We start from the raw sequence: 19,260 nt of genomic DNA, 5'->3' as shown, positions 1-19,260 counted from the left end.
AATTGGGCACTGCCCACTGCCACATACAAAAGCCATATCAAAGAAGACATTTATAAGGCACCTAGCATAGTGCCTGGCACATAGGAAGTGTTTATTTCCTACCCCATTCCCCATTTTTTAGCATATATTAGAAGAATAGTAGGCCCACAGTATCCAGTCAATGACTCCTAATCCTATGCCAATTTATAGTTGCCTTGATAGAAAGTTACATGAGTTAAATGAGTGAATCTACATGTTTAAATTATTTCTAAAGACATTCTAATATTTCTGCAATGTGATCTTTCAAATTAGAAGAGACAATATAATCTGATGGAAAAAGAGCAACTTGAGTTCTAATCTCCTTTCTATTCTATGTAAGCTGTATAAATTACTTCATTTCTGTGCCTCCAACTCCACAGATATAAAATGGGAACAGTAATAAAGTGGCCCTTCCTATCACAAAGGATATTCTGAGTACAGATGGGGAAACAGAGCAGAACTGTGTTATGTAACTCTGTGTTATGTAACTGTGTATGTAACTCTGGTTTGAGTGGGACAAGTTTAAGATCTTTCTAATGTATTCCCTGTTTTCATTGCGTCCCTCTAACCTTCCCTGTTTTCCCCGTCTATCACAGCTACTCTGGCCTCACTTTCTTCCCTTTAGAGACTTTACCCAGTTGTCCCCCTTGTCCTATCACTGCACATACTTGTCGAAATTCCAAACCTGTTATTCCCTTCACTTATCTCCCACTATCTGCCCTTCTCTGTTTAAGTCAAGCCAATATTTATTAAGTGCCTACTATATGCCAGGCACTATGTTAAGCAACAGAGATACAAAGAAAGGTACAGACAGTTCCTGCTCTCAAGAAGCTCAGTCTAATTGGATAGAGACACACACAGAGCATATATTATACATATTATATATCATGTGTTACATATATCTTATCTGTGTGTCACATATACCCACAATTATGAGTATGTATATATGTGTGTCACATCTATCTTGTTTGTACATGTGTGTGTTGTCTCTTTCCCATTATATTTATATATGTATATGAAATCATATATTTCTCATACACACTTAGAGGTGTGTATGTATATGTGTGCATGTGTATATACATACATACATGCATATATTCTGTGTGTATCACATACACAGGATAAACTGAAATAATCTTAAAGCAAAGGCACTAGCATTACCAGAGATTTGGGAAAGGCTTCGTGCAGAAGATGGGATTTCAGCTTAGACTTGAGGGAAGCCACAGAAGCCAGGAAGTGGAGAATTCCAGCCACGGGGTGGGGGTGTGTGGGGGGTGTGAGGGGGCAGCCACGAGAATCCGTGTTGTTGAAGACAACCTATCTTGTATGAAGAACAGCAAGGAGGCCAGTGTCACTGGATCATGGAGTATTTGGAAAGGAGGAAGGTACAAGAAAGAAGTAGGAGTAAGGTAAAGTAGAAGGGGGCCATGAAAGGCTTTAAAAGCCAAACAGAGAATTGTATAGTTGATCCTTCTCTTTCAAGGGAGCCACCAGAGTTTATTGACTAGGGGGTTGACATGGTTAGACCTATGCTTTAAGAGGACTAATTTGAGAAATGAGTGGAGGACAGAATGGGATAGGGGTAGACTTGAGGCAGCAGGACTAACCAGAAGGCTACTGCTGTGGTATGGATGTGAAATGACAAGGGCTCATAGCACGGTGGTGGCAGTGCCAGAGGAGAGAAGGGGCTGTAGATGAGAGATGTTACTGAAGGTATAAATGACAGGACTTGTCAACTGATTAAATATAGGAGTGTGAGAGAGAGTGAAGAGTCAAGGTTATAAACTCGTGATGGAAAAGATGGGAAAGATAGCGGTACCTTTGACAATAATGGGGAAGTTAGGAAGAGGGGAGAGCTCGGGGGAGAAGACAACAAGTTCAGTTTTAGACATACTTAATTTGAAGTGTCTAAGGGACACTCCAGTTTGAAATATCTAATAGGGAGTTAGAGATCCACTAAAGGTCAGGAGAATGGTTAGGGCTGGATAAATGGATCTGAGAATCATCTGCATAGAGATGATGACTGAATCCATGGGAGCTGATGAGATCACCAAGTGAAATAGCATAGGACAGGAGGACCCAGGACAGACCCTTGAAGGACCCATGGCTAGTGCAGGTGACCTGGATGAAGATCCAGAAAACTGGACTGAGTATTCAGGTAGGAGGAGACCCGAGAACCAAGAGAGAAAATCATGAAAACTTAAAGAAGAGGACATTAAGGAGTAGGAGGGGATCAACAATAGCAAAAGCTATAGCCTTGTAGTCAGGAGGACCTGAGTTCAAATCTGGCCTCAGACACGTAACACTTACTAGCTTTGTGACCCTGGGCAAGTCACTTAACCCTGATTGCCTTGCAAAAAAAAAAAAAAACAGAAAGAAAGAAAGAAAAGAAAAGAAAAAAGAAAAAAAATAGCAAAAGCTAGAAGGATAAGCATTAAGAAAAGACCATCACATTTGGAGATCATTGGTAATTTTAAAGAAAGCAGTTTCAATTGAATGATGTCAGGAGTCAGACTGCAGTGAGTTAAAAAAAAAAAAGTGAGAAGTAGAAGGAAGTGGCAGCATGGATGATCTTCTTAACCAGTTTAGCCATGAAAAGGAGGAGAAATACAGGACAATAGCCAGAGGGGTTGAATCAAATTAGGATGGTTTTTTAAGTATTTTAAGTATGTGTGTGTTTGTAGGCAGCAGAGAAACATCCAACACACAGGGAGAGACTGAAGATTAATGAGAATGGGGATAACAGAGGAGACAATCTCTTGGAGAGGAGAGGAAGAAATGGGATCATTTGTGCATGTGAAGGGGTATGGCAAGGAGGAGAGGGGTCAAGGAGGAAATAGTGGCAGAGGCAGCTAAATGATGTTAGGGGAGAAGACGGTGCTCAGAGAATGGCCTCAATTTTTTCAGTGAAATAGGAGGCAAAGTTCTCACCTGAGAGAACAGAGGGAAGGGGGGACCATGGGAGGTTTGAGGAAAGATGGAAAGATCTGGAAAAAAATGCTGTCATGACTGAGACTGTGAATCTGAGGAAGCTGCAGAACTTTGCTGACTGGGTCCACAACAAATTTACGCGATATAATCTCAAAAGGACGCTGAGAGCTGTCCCCTGCTGGTCTCAAGCCTCCTGAGACCCCTTCCCCATTCCTTATTGGCAGAGGATTTCACTTCTTAATTTATTGAGGAAATCAAGGCTATCAGCCATGATCTCTCTGTTCTTCCTATTTCACAATTCAAAACTCTAGTCCTTTATCCTCTGCTATGTCATTTGCTTCACTATCTGGAGTAGAGGTGGCCCTTTTCAAGCTCAATCCCTCCTTTCCATAAACTTTCCCTTCAATCATTTCCTTGTTCTTCTTCCAATTACCTTTATATACTGGTTTCTTCCCTTCAGCCTACAAACAAGCCCAGGTCTTCCCATCATCAAGAACAAAACAAAACAAAAAAACCCTCTGACTCTACCAGACCCTTAAGCTACATTCTGTATTTCTTCTTTTTACAGTCAAATTCTTAGTGGGGAAAAAAAAAGTCTATACTCATTGTTTTTATTGCCACACCTTGAACTCTTTTAAGAAAATACTTTTATTCTGAACTTAGATACCAAATAAAAGCACTTAAAAATCATAACTCTATATGAAATCATAACTCTCATTTCATACCACTCACTTTATTAAAAAGTATATAATGAATTCCACAAGCTACCCCTGCTTGCCTGTGCCTCTCTCCAAACCCTTTTCTCTTCTCTTTAGTATATTTCTAACAATGTCTCAATGGCTCTCTTCTTTTCTTTGGAGGGGGACAGGAGGCAACCCCCCCACTAAAAATAGAGACAAAGAACCTCTATACACTTCTAAACCCTTTGTAATATGGCTTCTGATCCTACTATGGACTGAAACTGTCCTCCCAATGATGAGTACATGGTGTTTTCTCAGCCTTCAATCTAAGTGACCTGATTTCTGACACTCTTAACAAACCTCTCCATATGCCAGATATTGTTTCCTGGTCTCTTCTACACGTTTGTTTCTGCTCATTCTCCCTCATTCTTGCTGTCTCTGTCTCTCTCAATCTCTTCCCCAACCCCTATGTCTCTCTATCTAATAAAATGCTAGACCTTCAGTCAAGAAGACCCAAGTTTGAATCCCACACCTTAGACACTTACTACTACCTATGTGATCACTGGTAATTCACTTAACCTATCTGGAAGCTCACTTTCCTCATCAGTAAAATGGGGATAACAATATTTGTAGTACTTAACCTCACAGGTTCATTTTGAAGCTCAGTCTTTAAAGACCTATATAAATGTTAGCTATTATTTAATTATGATCTCTATTGCAATGATATGCAAATTTTTATATTCAATCCTAATCTCAGTCCTGAATTCTAGTCCTATACTGTCGATTGTCTGCTAGACATGTACACCTAGTTTGCCCACTGGCACCTCAAACTCAACATATCCAAAATGGAACTTGTTCTCTTCCCCACTAAACACACTCAAATTCCAATTTCTCTATTTCTGCTGAAAGTACTCACATATTACTAGTCACCAAGGTTCTCTACCTTAAGAATTAACTCCTCCCTCTCTTTCACCTTCCAAATCTGATTGGTTGCCAAGTCTTGTCAACTGAACCTTGGCATCTTATATCCATCTTCTTCCACCTTATTTCTTGACTGGATTTGCAATGGCATCCTAGTGGTTCCTAGGCTCCTTTCTTTTACGTTTTCTCTTGCCCAATTCCTCCTCCCTACAGCTGCCAAAATCATCTTCTTAAGTACTGGAACAGGCCACCAAGGAGGATAGTGGATGCTTAATAAATGTTTGCTTTGAATTTCTAATTTTGGAGAGTATCTACAACATTACATTTGTCTCTATGATCCACAGCCTAATGATGATTCAATTCAATAAGAAATGAGTAAATGTCTACTCTACATAAGGCAAGAGGAGATGGAAGGGATCTAAGAAGACATTTAGCCCAACCTCCTCATTTTACAGATAAGGAAACTGAGGCAGAGAGAGAATCAGTGATTTATCCAAGATATAGAAGTAGTAGGTAGAAGACACAAGATTTGAATCTTGGTTTCCTGATACCAAACCTGGCACTCTTTCCATTACACCACACTGGCTCTAGGGACATAAAGATGAAAAAGGGCACGGTCACTACTCTCAAAAACCTTACATTATACTAGAGGAACATGACATCTACAGTAACTACAACATGGCTCAATATGCTAAGAGAATACAAAGAAAAGATCCCAGGTGTCATATTAAGTTGGAAGACAGTGCTATCACAGCTGGTGAGAGGCAGGGAAGGCTTAACAGAAGATGTACTGTCTGATCTGGAGCTGGAAGGAAGGGAGGCATTTAAATTGAAAGAGAAGGGGGTAGGCATGATTGGTCCAGTTAGATTGGGGTGGCATTGAATTCATCAAGTGGAAGAGCAGCATGAAATCAAACCAGAAAGCTCTCTTGGGGCTACCAACAATGTGGAAGGTCTTGATTATCAAGAGAGAGTCTGAAACTTTCCTGCATATTTTAGAAACAAATTTTTAAATAATCTGTCTTCTTCTGCAAAATACTCTATTGAATATTTATTTATTCTTATTTTTACTTACCTAAAAGGTTTTTTAAAAAAAGAGTCTAATTAACATGTAGTTATGTTCAATTTTCTTTTGGATCAGACCTGTGATTTCAATGGCATAGGGAACTCCAAGAGGAGGAAATTCCCTTCACCTATGCAAACCAGCACCTTTGCTGCAACTTACAGTCTTGGAAAACCTCCTAAGGCCCTGAAGGTAAGTGACGTGCCCAGGGTCAGAAGCAGAGTTTGAACCCATCATTTCCTGAACCTGACACCAATCCTCTATCCATTATGACATGCTGCCTCTCCATTAATTTTAATGATATTAACCAATAACATTACAATTTACATTTGCATGAAGTCTTACAGTTTACAAAGAACCCTCAAACATGTCTCACTGGATCCTTACAATATGTCTGTGAGAAAGGCAAGGTAATTACTATTCTCCTCATTTTATAGATGAGGAAACTAACATTCGGAAAGGTTGAGTGATTCTCCTAGGGTAACATAGTAAGAAAGGAAGCTGAAACTACAACTCAGGTCTTCTAAACTGAAAATCAGGTCATTTTCTACAATGATGTGGTCATCTTCCATATAAACACACTGCTGTATAACAAGGAGTTTTAGGACAAATTTTAACATATGTGAGGCATGTTTTGAGGGCCTTCAAAGAAAAATCACAATAAAACTATTATTCATATTAATTTATTTATTAACAAATACAAATCTTATAACTCAATGAAGCAAGAAATCATAGAATTCAATATGGAGTGTTCATCAAATGGAATTATTACCATCAAAACCATATACTTGTACCTGCCCACTGGTTTGCAGCCCTAGAGTATTACCATTTAGTATCCCAGGGGAGCATGCTACTGTTGGGCTGAGGTACATAGTAAAGTTACTTGTTAAAAAAAATTAATTACAGAGATTTTAAAATCGTACTTCCCAAAAAGCAGAAGGCAAATCATTGGCTCAAGGAGAAGGGAATGGGGATGGAGTTGGTGGCTTGAGAAGGCTTGGAACAGCTGCTATGGAAAACACAATTAAGTTAATCTGAGATTAATTAAAGGATTTATGAAAAGTCAATGCTGAAGTTGGCATGAATTTGTAGCATGCCTAGTCAGTGCACTCAGCAGCTTGGGAAATGGCTGGTATCAGTAGGTGTAGGTGTAATTTAATGGTGCCTTTAAAGGTAAAACTAGAATTATTAGTGCCAGAATACTGTTAAAGATTTAGGCTTCACTTCCCCATGATCTTTCTTTTTCTGGGTTAGAGGGGAAGAGTATAATAATCCATTTTCCCATGTCAGATCCAGAAGGAAAAAGCATGGCAAGCATCAAAGAAGGTTCCAAACACATTCAACCCAGAATCATATGCTAAGATTCATGAAAGTACTGGTGCCTACATCATGCCAACTCTTTAACCAGGAAAAGAGATATCGAGTAGGGCAGAGCTTTATGATATTCACATCTCTGCTTCTTGTAAATCCAAATCAATTCAACATTCATTGAGCAAAGGGCAAGACCTTGTGCAAAGTAAGAATAACTACACTCGGAAACTTCAGAGAGGCAACTGTGTGTGTGTGTGTGTGTGGCAGAGGACGCTTTGAAATAGTGGGAAGAATGCTGGACTCTGAAGACCTTGGTTCAAGCCTGGGCTCTGAGACTTAAGTAGCTGTGTGACCCTGACCTTTTAACCTCTCTACACACCAGTTTCCTCATTTGTAAAATGGGAATAAGAGAAACCCTCATAACCTGCCTCAAAGGGCAGCTAGGGAGAAAGTGATTTATAAATGGAAAGGCCCCTGCAGATGCGAGCTATTATCTGTAAGTAGAGAGAGTGTTGAATGCTCTTGAGATGAAGTGGATCTTACCTATCAGGCAGTGGACTCGGTACAGATCAGATTTTTGAAGCAGATTCCGTAGCTTTGCCTGAGTTTCAGTCACTTCCGCACAGTTACCATTTGCACTGGGCTTCTGTTGAAGCACTTTCTCTAGATAGAGGATGGCTAAGTGGGTGTGATACTCTTCCTTCTGCAGAAAAAGAGTAAATAATAAATACATACATGTAATTGCACATATGAATGGTAAAAAAATACCTTGCCACAGGAACCAAAACAACTCCCTTTTAACTGAAATTACTAACACCAATTAATAAACACTCCCACAGCATTTTAAGGTTTACAAAGCATTTCCCCCACCTCCAGCCTCTTTATGAAAATCATAAAGGATAAGACACAGGGGAGAGGATTCTGGGAAGATGGTGGAGTAGGTCAGAAAATTCCAAGCAAGCTCTCAAGATTTTCCCTCACAAAAAAGATAAAATAGCACCTTAAGGCGAACAAAGTGTGGGTAAAAATAAATAAGAATAGGGACACAAAAGGTGTCTTCCTGGGACAATTCCAGAGGATCAGGAAAAATCCCAGGAAGGGATTTGGTCCTTGTGAAGAGTAAACAATTCCAGGCTAGGGTCCCCTTTAACAAGCAGCAAGCCCTGGGTTAGCTGGCTTGGGAGTCTTCCTCGGCCCAGCCACAGGAACTTTTACCCTGGGACAGCGAGGAGAGTTGGGTTTCGGAGCCCAGGAAGGTCAAGGAAACCTCTGGTGACAAGGAACGCCAGAACTAGCTGTGCTGTAGAGTGGGGCAGGGTTGAGAAGGAACCAGCACGGGCCGGTGAGTACAGACGTGGGCCAGGGGGCAGACGCCAGGGATGCCTCTGGCTATGGGCACTTACAGGAGTCTGGAGGTTTGGCTTTGGTTCCAGGCTAGAGGGGAGAACTGAAGATCTGAAGCCAGAGGCACCACCCCCCACCCATATCCCAGGACTAGAGGTGATTACAAAAATTAAGCTATTACTGCAAAAAAATGCATAGGCAAAGGAGGAAGAATCCAACCATAGAAAGTTATTATGGGAATAGAGAAGACTGGGGTTCATCTTCAGAGGAGGCTGTTGAAGCAAAGAAACCTTCTTCTACCCCAAAAGGTAACGTCAAATGATCACCTGCCCAAAAAGAATTCATAGAAGAACTTTAAAAAGACTTAAAAATCAAATGAGAGAAATGGAGGAAAAACTTAAAAAAAAAAACTAAGAATAATCCAAGAAAAACAAGAAGATGATGAAAAGAAAGTCCACCAATTAAAAAAGGAGACCCAGAATCTTAAGAAAGAAAATGACACTTTGAAAATTAGAACTGGGCAAGGCAAAGCAAGCAAAATTATAAGAGACCAAGAAATAATTAAACAAAATACGAAGAATGAAAAAATAGAAGAAAAAGTGAAACATCTTATAAAAAAATTGATCTGGAGAACAGATCAAGAAGAGAAAACATAAAAATAACTGGACTATCTGAAAGCTATGATAAAAAAAAAAAGAATCTTGATACAATAATATAAGAAATAAAAGAAAATTGTCCTGAAGCATTTGAACAAAGGCGGAAAGTAGAAATAGAAAAAATCCATCTATCACCACTTGAAAGAGATCCTGTGAAGCAAACTCATAGGAATATTGTAGTCAAATTCTGAAATCCCCAGCTCAAGGATAAAATATTAAAAGCAAGAAGTAAAAATCAATTTAAATATGATGGTGCCACAATTAGAATCACTCAAGGATTTGCAGCAGAAACACTAAAGGACTACAGGTCTTGGAATACTATATATCGAAGAGCAAAAGAACTGGGGCTCCAGCCAAAAATATCATACCCAGCAAGGTTAAGTATAATTCTGAATGAAAAAAAAAAAAAAAGACATTTGATCAACTGTCAAGACTTTCAAGACTTTGTTAAACAAAAAAAAACACAAACAACTTAATAGAAGACTTGACATACAAGAGCCAAGAGAAACATAAGGTACATATCAAACATTGATTACAAGGGATTTAATAAGGACAGATCATTTGCTTTCTATATATGTAAAATGCATGTTTAAGATTGTCATTAGTAACTGGGTATTTCACAAGAAAGATTGGGGTAGACCTGAGTATGACATGACTTCAAAAAGTAAAACCATTTAGGAACAGCTATAAAGAGTAATTATTTTATACAAATGAGGTAGACACACTTTTTTTTGTTGTTTGTTTTGTTTTTTGGGTTTTTTTTTTTTTAGGCAACTGGAGTTAAGTGATTTGCGCAGTGTCACACAGCTAGTAAGTATCAAGTGTTTGATCTGAGGCCGGATTTGAACTCAGGTCCTCTTGACTTCAGGGCCGGTGCTCTATCCACTGCAACACATAGCTGTCCTTTAAATGAGGTGCAAGAGGAAAAATTAACATAGAGGAATTAGATGGGGGAGGAGGGCTGGTAGTTCTGGTAACCTATTTTCATCGGGAATGGGTTTAAGGGGGAACAATATATATATATGTATATATATATCCAGAAGAGTATAAAAGTCTTCTAAATTCAGAAGAAATAAAACGATAAGTGGTTGGGGAGGGGTGAGAGGACAAGGGAGGATCTCTAGAGGGGAAGGGCAGGGAATAGGTTAAAGGGGGGGTACAGAAGGGTGTTTATACCAATGGGAATGGGAGGATAAGAGAGGGATCTCTAGAGGAGAGGGTGAAGGAATAGGTTATAGGGGACTATAGAAGGGCGTTTAGATTTACGGGAATGGGAGGACAGGGGAAGAGATTCTTGGAGGTGGGCAGGCTTAGTAATAGGAGGGCAAGGCAGTGGATGGAAGTAAAGTAGAAGAGTCAGGAGGCATAGGAAACAAGAGATACACACAAACATGAAAACAAAGATCAGGAACAGAATTTGTTAGGGAAAGTATATGTCTATATATGCATGTACATATATTTATATATGTATGTATATATCTATATCTATACAGAAAGGCCACACGTGGCCTCTAGGCCATCCGCAGGTTTCCTACCCCTGATCTTAGACCCTGTAGAAGGAAGATAGCAGGATTTAAATAAAATCATCATTATAGAGACTGCTATGGGAAAATAAGAAAGCCAAATTATCCAGACTTACAACTTCCTTCATTCCTTTCAAGGAAGATACAAGAGGAAGATGGGGGAGAAAAAAAAAAGCTGAATGTGAAAATGGGGGCAGAGTGGGGGAGAAGGGAAGCTATCAGACCAACAGAACATATGTCTCAAGGTCTTCACATCCCAAGGCCTCTTGAAGTCATCCAGACAGTCCATTAAGTATTTACTGAGCACCCATACAGTGCACAAGGTGGTTTGGTACAATTTTACTCAATGTGCTCTGTAAGAAATTCTGTAATCTAACTCAGTCTCTTTCCACAATTACCGTCAAAGTATAGCTTGTACTTTTTTCATGGAATTGTGGACTTGGAAGGGATGCCTGAGGTCACCCAATCCAACTTCTTACCCAGTACATCAATAGCATTGTAGAGAGAAGACTAAAAATTTTTGAAGCACTTACTTGTACTCTCCTATCCACAACTAGATGTTCCAGGTATTTAATAATAGACTTAGGGTATTTTTTAAGGCAGTTGATGATGTCATCTGGGTTGAAGATATCTTTCTGGTGCTCTTCCAAAGGTCTTCTGGTAAAAATCTGAACTCCAACCTGAAAAAAAGTGACATTTTAGATAACAGGTTTTTCAAAGTCACCTTATTCTTTTCCTGTTCTAGTTACTGCCCATTTCATACTTCAAGTGAGGAATTAATCATTAATAATGATGAACAATAGAAAGCATGCAAGCACAAAGTAATGCAACATTTATGCTGGCAAAGATTAAACAACATGGGATCAGAGGCAGAACCTACGGTCAAATTAAATGTTGAAACTTCGTTAAAGTTCAGATGGAAAGATATTTCTGGGAAAAGAAGAGGAGAAGCATGCATGTGTGTATGTATACACACACATTACACCTGCTATGTGCCAGGCACCATGCTAATCACTTTTTACAAATATCATTTCATTTGATCCTCACAATAACCTATTAATATCTCCATTAGTTAAATAACTTGCCTAGGGTCACGTAGCTAATAAGTGCCTGAGGCTAAATTTGAGTTCCAGACTTCTTGACTCCTGGTCCAGTCCTCTATCCATTGAACTGCCTCATTACACAGTAAAAGTTGGACAGAGAAAATGAAGGGTTTACTTTATCATGGGTTTTGACAACATGAAGAGTAACAACTTGGAGCAATCCACAGATCACCTAAGTATAACAATGTCCTCTTGCTGAAGAACAACTGAAAAATCATCAGAAAAAAAAAACAAACAACTGACCTAGTGGAATATCACTATGCTGTGAGGAATGATGAGCAGGTTGATTTTAGAAAAACATGAAAAGACTTCCACGAAATAATGAAGAATGAAATGAGCAGAAATGTTGTATACAGTAACAGAAATATTGTTCAAAGAAAAACTGTGAATGATTAAGTTATTCTGAGTATTATAAATGTTCAAATTAACTGCAAAGAATCTATGAGGATTCTATCCATCTCCAGAGAAAGAACTGACAAATAGAACTAGGCATAGTATAGTTTTACATACATACACACATACATCACATATGTGTGTATGTATGTATATATATGTATCTACATCTATATATCTATAACTATCTCTGTCAAATGGTGGCCTTCTATAGTGTGTGGGTAGGGGGGAAGGGGGAAGGGAGACAGCTTGGAACTTAAAATGAACCAAAAATAATTAAATTACATTTTTTAAAAATTGACCATTCAATAGTTGATTCAATAGAATTAACTCTCCATTATCTGCATATAGATTGTCCATATAGATCTGTGAGCTGTTTAAAGTGGCAAATATTTAAATAGTTTTGTTGCTGCCTGCCACCTTACATGTTCCTGTAACTTGATTTGTACTAAAACAACTGAAAAGTTATTTCAAGGGAAATTTAACAACAAAGGAAACATGTAGGAAAGAGAGAATGAGGGGAAAAAATCATTAAAAAATGGAAAAATCTCATAAAAATGATTTTTGTATCATTCACTATTTTGGAATTTTTTTATATCACTACCTTCCTCTGCTAGATAACTGACAGCTGACTACCTATCTAGAACTGCTATTCATCTTCATAATACCTATAAGTGTTTCCAATATAACAGGTTTAGGTGATTTACACAACATTATGGAAAGATGAGGAAATGAACTTCTGGATGTGAGAAAACAATATTCAAACACAGGAAAATACCCCAAGAAATGTGTGGCTATTGCTGAAAGCAAAATCCACAAGTTTCTGGGAGAGAGAACTTATTCACTGTACAAGTACTCTTCAAGCTTCCTCACCCACTAACTAACCCTCTTTCGTATCACAAAACCAAGATCAACATTTTAAAACTGTTCACAGAGCATGATGTACAATGTTCCCAATGCTATCAGTGGCCATCAGCAATTTCTGTGTCCTCTTTGAAAACAGCTTTATGAAGAATAGAGGCAGTACTCTTAAGGCACGTGGCACAACTGTTGCAAATTCTGTACTGAACCCCACAAGGGTATTAAAATCCAGGACAACTTGTCCCAGGTTTAGCCAAACGTGTCCCACTGGACTGCATGCTTCATCCCCACAGTCCAAGGTGAACTCAGGCAGTTCAGTGCTTTACATGGAGGGAACAGACATTTCTCCTACTTCTTTGAATCTGCATCTGTTCTGCTTTTGGACTGTATTAAAAAGCCTTCTATTGTTCTCCCTGCCTCAAATGTCTCCCCAGCTCTATCCTCTCAGCTGTCAGAATAATTTTCCTCAAGTGTAGGGCTCACCATGTCAACCTATTACTCATTAATTTCCAGCAGGTCTCTATTGGTCACATAATACCCTTTACAACCTGGTCCCTTTTTACCTTTTTCATTCCCTTACACTTTACTCTCTGCTATGAACTCTATGACCCAGTTTCATCAGACTACTTGCTTTCCTTGAACACAAGGAAAGAGAATTAACTCTCTTCTTGACTGTGCCTTTGCAGTGGCCATTGGCCCTGCTCACTCACCTCCACCTGCTAGAATCCTGGGCTTTCATGACGTTGCCCCAATCAAACCTTCTGCAGGAGGCCCTCTCCTGTCCTCCTTGCTGCTTGTGTCTGCCCTGAGATTGCCTTCCTTCCACTCTCTTCCACTGTTATTTACACACTGTCTCCTCCTTTAGAATGTAAGTTCCTCCTTGTGAGGCAGCCCTTCTTACCCCAGCACTTCACACAATGCTTAGTACACACAAGGGCTCAATAAATTTAGCTAATTGACTGGCAAGGACCTTGTACTATAGGGCAGCAGCAACCTCACCCATCCCTACTGCCCGGCATGACTATACTTCATTCCTGCCTTCTTTTCTCTCTTTCCCAAGACACAACAGCTTCTTTCTGCCCACTCTAGTCTATAGCTTTTGCCTTCTTGCTTGCTCCTACCTAAGGCAGACCAGCCCTGGGCTCTGATAAGCAGATTAGCAACAGCAATGGGAATGGCAAGCAGCAAGGACAATGGATTCTCATGTGGCAGTGTACCTAGTATGCAGGGTTCTGTATTTCCAGCTTCTGTCTAATCCTCTCCTTCAGGGAGCCAAGCAATGGAACACTATTGTTCATTCCAACTTTGCTTTAGCTCACAGGAAGGGAAATGACAGACTTTAACCTGTTAGGTGAAGTTTCAAAAAAAAGAGGACATTTTACAGGGAAAGCTACAAAACATGACTTGGCAAGAAATAACTTGCCTCAAGAGATAAATCAGAAAAGCCTGCCACAGTGGCTCTGAAATAGGGTACTTACCTAAATGCTCAAGTTAAGACAGGTGTTAAGATAGGAAGGTGTTAAGGGGGAATAAAAAAAGTAAAATACAAGTCAGAAAGTAGCTCAATATTTTTTTCTCTAAAAATGACATTTTTTTCCTCAACCAAAGAAAGAAGACATGTATGAAGCACAAACCTCCTCACTTTTCTGCAATACCCACTCAGCATATTTCCACACTAGTTCTTGGTCTAAGCAGTAGGTTAGGAAATCAACAATATATTCATAAAGGTCTGAACGAGTAGAGTCATGGATTTCTCCATTCACAATGTTCACCCATAACTGGAAAAAGGAAAAGAAATAGGTTAATTAACTATATCTCTCTCCAGAATTAGCTTAAATAAGATTAAGGCACTTTGTCTTTTATTTTTCTTTTTGAGTTTCATCAATTTTTGTGACATCACTGTCATTTCCCCAGCAATTCCTGTGTTCCCCAATAAAACTATTTAATGTAACAAAGAAATATAATTAAGTAAACCATAGCAGCATATGCCATATTCTGCACCTGAATCCACCACTCCTCTACATAAAGCAGGGATTACCTATTCTTTTTATCTTGACATCATTCTATGAACAGCATTATGTATGTAGCTTATGGAGAAAAAAGAAAAAAAACAAGGGGCTGAAGGCTCCTCTCAAAAAGGGTTCATATAAAGTCATTTCCAGAGAACCCACAGTCATGACTGTAGCCACTAGAAGTATGTGACTTAAGTGACAATCATTGCCTTCACCACTTTTTGCTGAGGTAATGCTACCACATATCAAACCATAGAATGGTTTTGTTCTCTATTTCAATGTTCATTAGTCCAATTACTATGAAATTTGTGTAGATTTGTGAGGATAAGAAGAAAGCTTTCGGTAACATTTCCTTAGAAATGGTGTTCCTACCAAAAAAAATGAGAAAAATAATTATTAATAACATGATTTGGGGAAATTCAGATCTTCCCCTTTTTCTATCATCCTCATTTCAAGACATCAGTCTCTGATGGTTGAGCTAACCTTCTCTTCTACCTGACCCCATCCAACCTTACAAGGAATCTCTAGTCTAAGGTGAATTCCATTCAATCAAACTTGGGTGGAGATAGATCCTTTTGTCTAGACTGCCCAAGGCTGGGGATGGTCTGGATATAGGAATAGTCTCCCTCTCACCAAGAATGACATAATGTCACCCGTTGGAGTGAGCTTACTTCTCTTTGTAAGGTCCACCTCTCATTAATTGTTAACCAATAAGAGTTGAGTGCCACCCTTAGGAATACTCTTCCAAAAGGGCCTATAAGCTGTGAGCCTGCCATGAACATCTTTGGTCTAAGACTCAGCCAAATGACCATCCTTTTATTAAAATGCTGGCATTATTAATAAAATGATTAAATTACTCAGAAATTATGTCTCTTGAACCTTTTTAAACATCACAAAAACTCTATCTTTTTTGGTCCTAGAAAAGTGTTCTAAATCAAGCTAAGATGACCAGTGTTTAGACCCATCCCATCCCATCAAGTTGGTATGATTTTAAAAAATACACGTGAATAAAGCAGTAATTACATTGATACTCTAGAGAGGCCAAACAAACCTGCACTGCAGCAGCATCCTGGCCATTATAATGATAAAGAAGTCCAAGTGCAAAGTATCTGAAAGGAAAAATAAAAGTAGTCAGTGTATAGCCTTCTCCATCTTGCTCATGGAGCAACGAAGTCACACACACACACACACACACACACACAGAGTTTAGGTGGATGGATATGCTTTGGTTTTCTACAGAAAACGTATATGTAGCCCAGGATGGCCAATGAGAAAAGGTAAGGACGATTAATACCATATTAACATTATATATTAACATCAAATCTGAGATGTTGAAAAATGATAACTTGATGAAATTTTTATTTTAAATACAAAATCTCTTTCAGCATAAAATGTGTTACTGCTGGCCCTGAAGTACACTGTTTCAAATAATTTTAAAAATACACATATATATCACTCATCACTTCATAAACTGCTTCTCTTCTCTACAACTTCTAGTTGTAACGAGCCATGACATAAGACGCAATGTAGCACAGTGGGCAGAAAAGCCAAAGAGACCTGAGTTTAAGTCCCACTTTGGACACATCCTGGCTGTGTGACCCTGGACAAGAGCAAAGGGGTCAGAAACCTGGGTTCTAGTCCCAGGTCTGCCAGCTATGTGGCTTTAGAATGGAAGCCTAATGTATTGGAAGCCTAAGGTTCCTTCCAAATTTAAAAGATTGCCTACAATAGATGGATAAAGCATTTATTAAATGCTTACTGTGTGCCATGACATATACTTGAATGTCATTATAATGTCTGTCATCCTGATCTGAGGCTTCCTCCATTTCTTTAAAATACTAATGATAAGCATGGAACCCAGTCATGTGCTAGGCATCCAAATGAACAGAATTAGATATTCTCCTATTCAAACATTCATTATTAATGGCCAGGGAAAGGTCTCAATCTTGTGCCACTCTTCCCCTGAGGAAGCCATGATATACAAAGTTTGGCTTTTTCCCTGAAGGGAGAAACTCTCTGGGCATCTTTCAGTAGTATTCTGGGTTCCTGGTTCTATAAAGCACTACCGTGTATTTTCTTAACATTATTATCTAGGTTCCAGTGTATTTTCTTAACATTATTATGCTATCAATAATACTTTAAGAACCACCTGAAAGGAACATTTCATTAATCAGTTAGATACTAAAAATTCTGATGTTCTTCATAAGTGCCCACTCTATATAGCACAATGTGCTAAACTGGTTCCAGGGGAAATAGGAGAAATTAACAGCACTACCTTAATCCTGTTATTATTCAGTGGTTTCCTACAGAAATGAAGAAAGTAACTTCTTCCAAGGCTGAAAAACTCAACCAGTAAGAACTGGACCGGTATTAAGATTTTTAAAAGCTTTTCCTTTTTCCTGCCAGTTCTAAGCTGAGTTATCATTCATTGCAGGACATCCTTGGTTTTTTAATAAAATGCCAACGTAGTTTCTTTCATCTGTATAAATTTATAGATTTAAGCATGAGGCCCTCCCAAAGTAAAGGAGAAATGTAAGAATTACTTTAACTCGAGGAAAAAGCAGTTAAATGGTGACTGATGTTAACTAACTTTAACTGACTGATAATATTGATTGTACTACCCAGAGATCCCTTGATGATAGAATTGAATCTGAAAACCAAGACCACAGTATTAAAATCTGACCTAGGCTTTGAATGATCATGCATATTTCTGCCACTATCCTGACTTAGAAGAATCATTCACTTTTTGATGTATATCCCTTGGAAAGCTCCAATTTTAGGATTATGCCATCCAGGCTTAATTTCTAGACCAGAGCTTCTTAATTATTTTTGTGTGTGTGACATGAACCCATTTGGCAATCTAATGAAGAAGACCACGGACCCCTTTTCAGAATGTTTTTTAAAATATATAGGATTGCAAGAGAAACTAATGAGATTGAAATACAGCTACCAAAATATCCATTAAAAAAGTTCATGAACCCCAAGTTACAAACCAATGTTCTAGACAGTAGCCCTTACCAACCACATCTTTCAGGAATGGAGGGTGTCTAGTACATGCATCATTGCTATCCCATCTTGGAAAAAATGACTCACTTTTTGTGTTTCTCAAGCCACGCCACACTATCTGTTAAAAGGCAGGAGTTCTCTGTGACCAAAAGGTCCAGCAAGCTTTCGTGATCTGCTTCTGCATACAACTTGAGCAAAGCAGTGTCAATATCTTCTTTGTAGCCATTTGCCACTTCTGTGCTACGGACCTCCTTTAAGTAGCTCATGAGGAATCTTTTGCACTTGGTCATCTTCTCCTGGTCCCCTTGAGTCAGCTGGTTCAGGTCTGCATACTCATGCAGAGGGGGGTGAGACCGTGTGAATGAAGAAGTAGTAGGCAACAGGAAGGGATACAGAGATATCAGCTCCCGGACATCAAGCTGGCCGCTTCTGCAATTACAGTGTCAAACTAAATGAAGCAAAAAAGAAAGAAAGAGTACACATAGGCACACAAAAACAATACTGAGGTTGTGTGCAAACATACACACATTTCTGGTCTTGGGGACATTCTTTAAAAAAAAAAAAAACAAAACCATTTATCGGTAAGTATAACTTGGCACAGACCGAAATCTATTTAGGCTTGTTTCTGTACACATACTTATATATTCAAAACTTAAAACTAATGTAAGAAGAAAGAAAAGGATGATGAGTCACATACTTCCTGAGTAAGGAAGTTGGGAAACTTTGTAAGGATAAAGGTTTCCTGGGGGAAAAAAAAGCTAAATCAATGTGAGGATGAGCAACTTGTTTAAGCCAGAGGACACAATCTTTAGAACATCTGATAGTAATATACAGTATTCATAAAGGCAGCAGCTTTCAAGGGGTATTTATTTAAACCCTTAATCTAACTAAACAAAAACTTCTATAATAGCTAATAGCTAGCATTTATATAGGACTTTAAGGTTTACAACACATTTTTTTTTACATTCATCTCATTTGATCTACCAAAATTTTCAAAAGTATTTTTTCAAAAGGCTAGATACTTTATCTGGACCCTTTTTTTTTTTTTAAGAGAGCAAGTAAATGCAAGAGGAGAGTGCAACCGTAATTATAAACTATACTTTATATAAAGGGAATTATGAGAATTATGAAGCAGCATGACTTTTACTTTATATTTTGGTTTGTAACTGCTAACCAAATAAAATATAAACTCTTTAACCTGGCATTCAAAGCCCTCCACAATATCTTTTCAATCTTACTCCAAACAATTTTCCTTCACACATCAGCAGTCCAGACTAACTGGAGTATTGACCATTCACTGCTTTTGTCATGCATGTCTTTACTGCTTGTGTGCCTTTATACCTGTGACTCCAATTCCTAGAATGGTGATCTTCCATATCCTTACCTGTAAAAACACCTCCCCTCTTTCATGAGCAGCTTAGGTGCTATTTTGTCCCAT

General features: G+C 38.7%; 1 protein-coding gene across 7 annotated transcripts in view; it reads right to left on the bottom strand.

Annotated features, from left to right (window-relative positions):
* The window catches only part of LOC114046248 (transforming growth factor-beta receptor-associated protein 1), a 69,917-nt gene that overhangs the window by 4,885 nt on the left and 45,772 nt on the right, over nt 1-19,260 (bottom strand). For all 7 annotated transcript variants that reach the window (XM_027866513.1, XM_027866508.1, XM_027866512.1 and 4 more), the window contains 5 exons: nt 17,910-18,251; nt 15,868-15,925; nt 14,439-14,582; nt 10,981-11,127; nt 7,468-7,627 (listed from right to left, as the gene is read on the bottom strand). In XM_027866513.1, coding sequence (XP_027722314.1) covers nt 7,468-7,627; nt 10,981-11,127; nt 14,439-14,582; nt 15,868-15,925; nt 17,910-18,251 — 851 coding nt within the window. The remainder of the gene's footprint in view (nt 1-7,467; nt 7,628-10,980; nt 11,128-14,438; nt 14,583-15,867; nt 15,926-17,909; nt 18,252-19,260) is intronic.

The sequence above is a fragment of the Vombatus ursinus genome, unplaced genomic scaffold, assembly GCF_900497805.2.
Source record: "Vombatus ursinus unplaced genomic scaffold, bare-nosed wombat genome assembly UNPS02014781.1, whole genome shotgun sequence".
Lineage (NCBI taxonomy): Eukaryota > Metazoa > Chordata > Mammalia > Diprotodontia > Vombatidae > Vombatus > Vombatus ursinus.
Note: the sequence above shows the minus strand (reverse complement) of the source record. Positions and strands in the feature narration are given on the sequence as shown.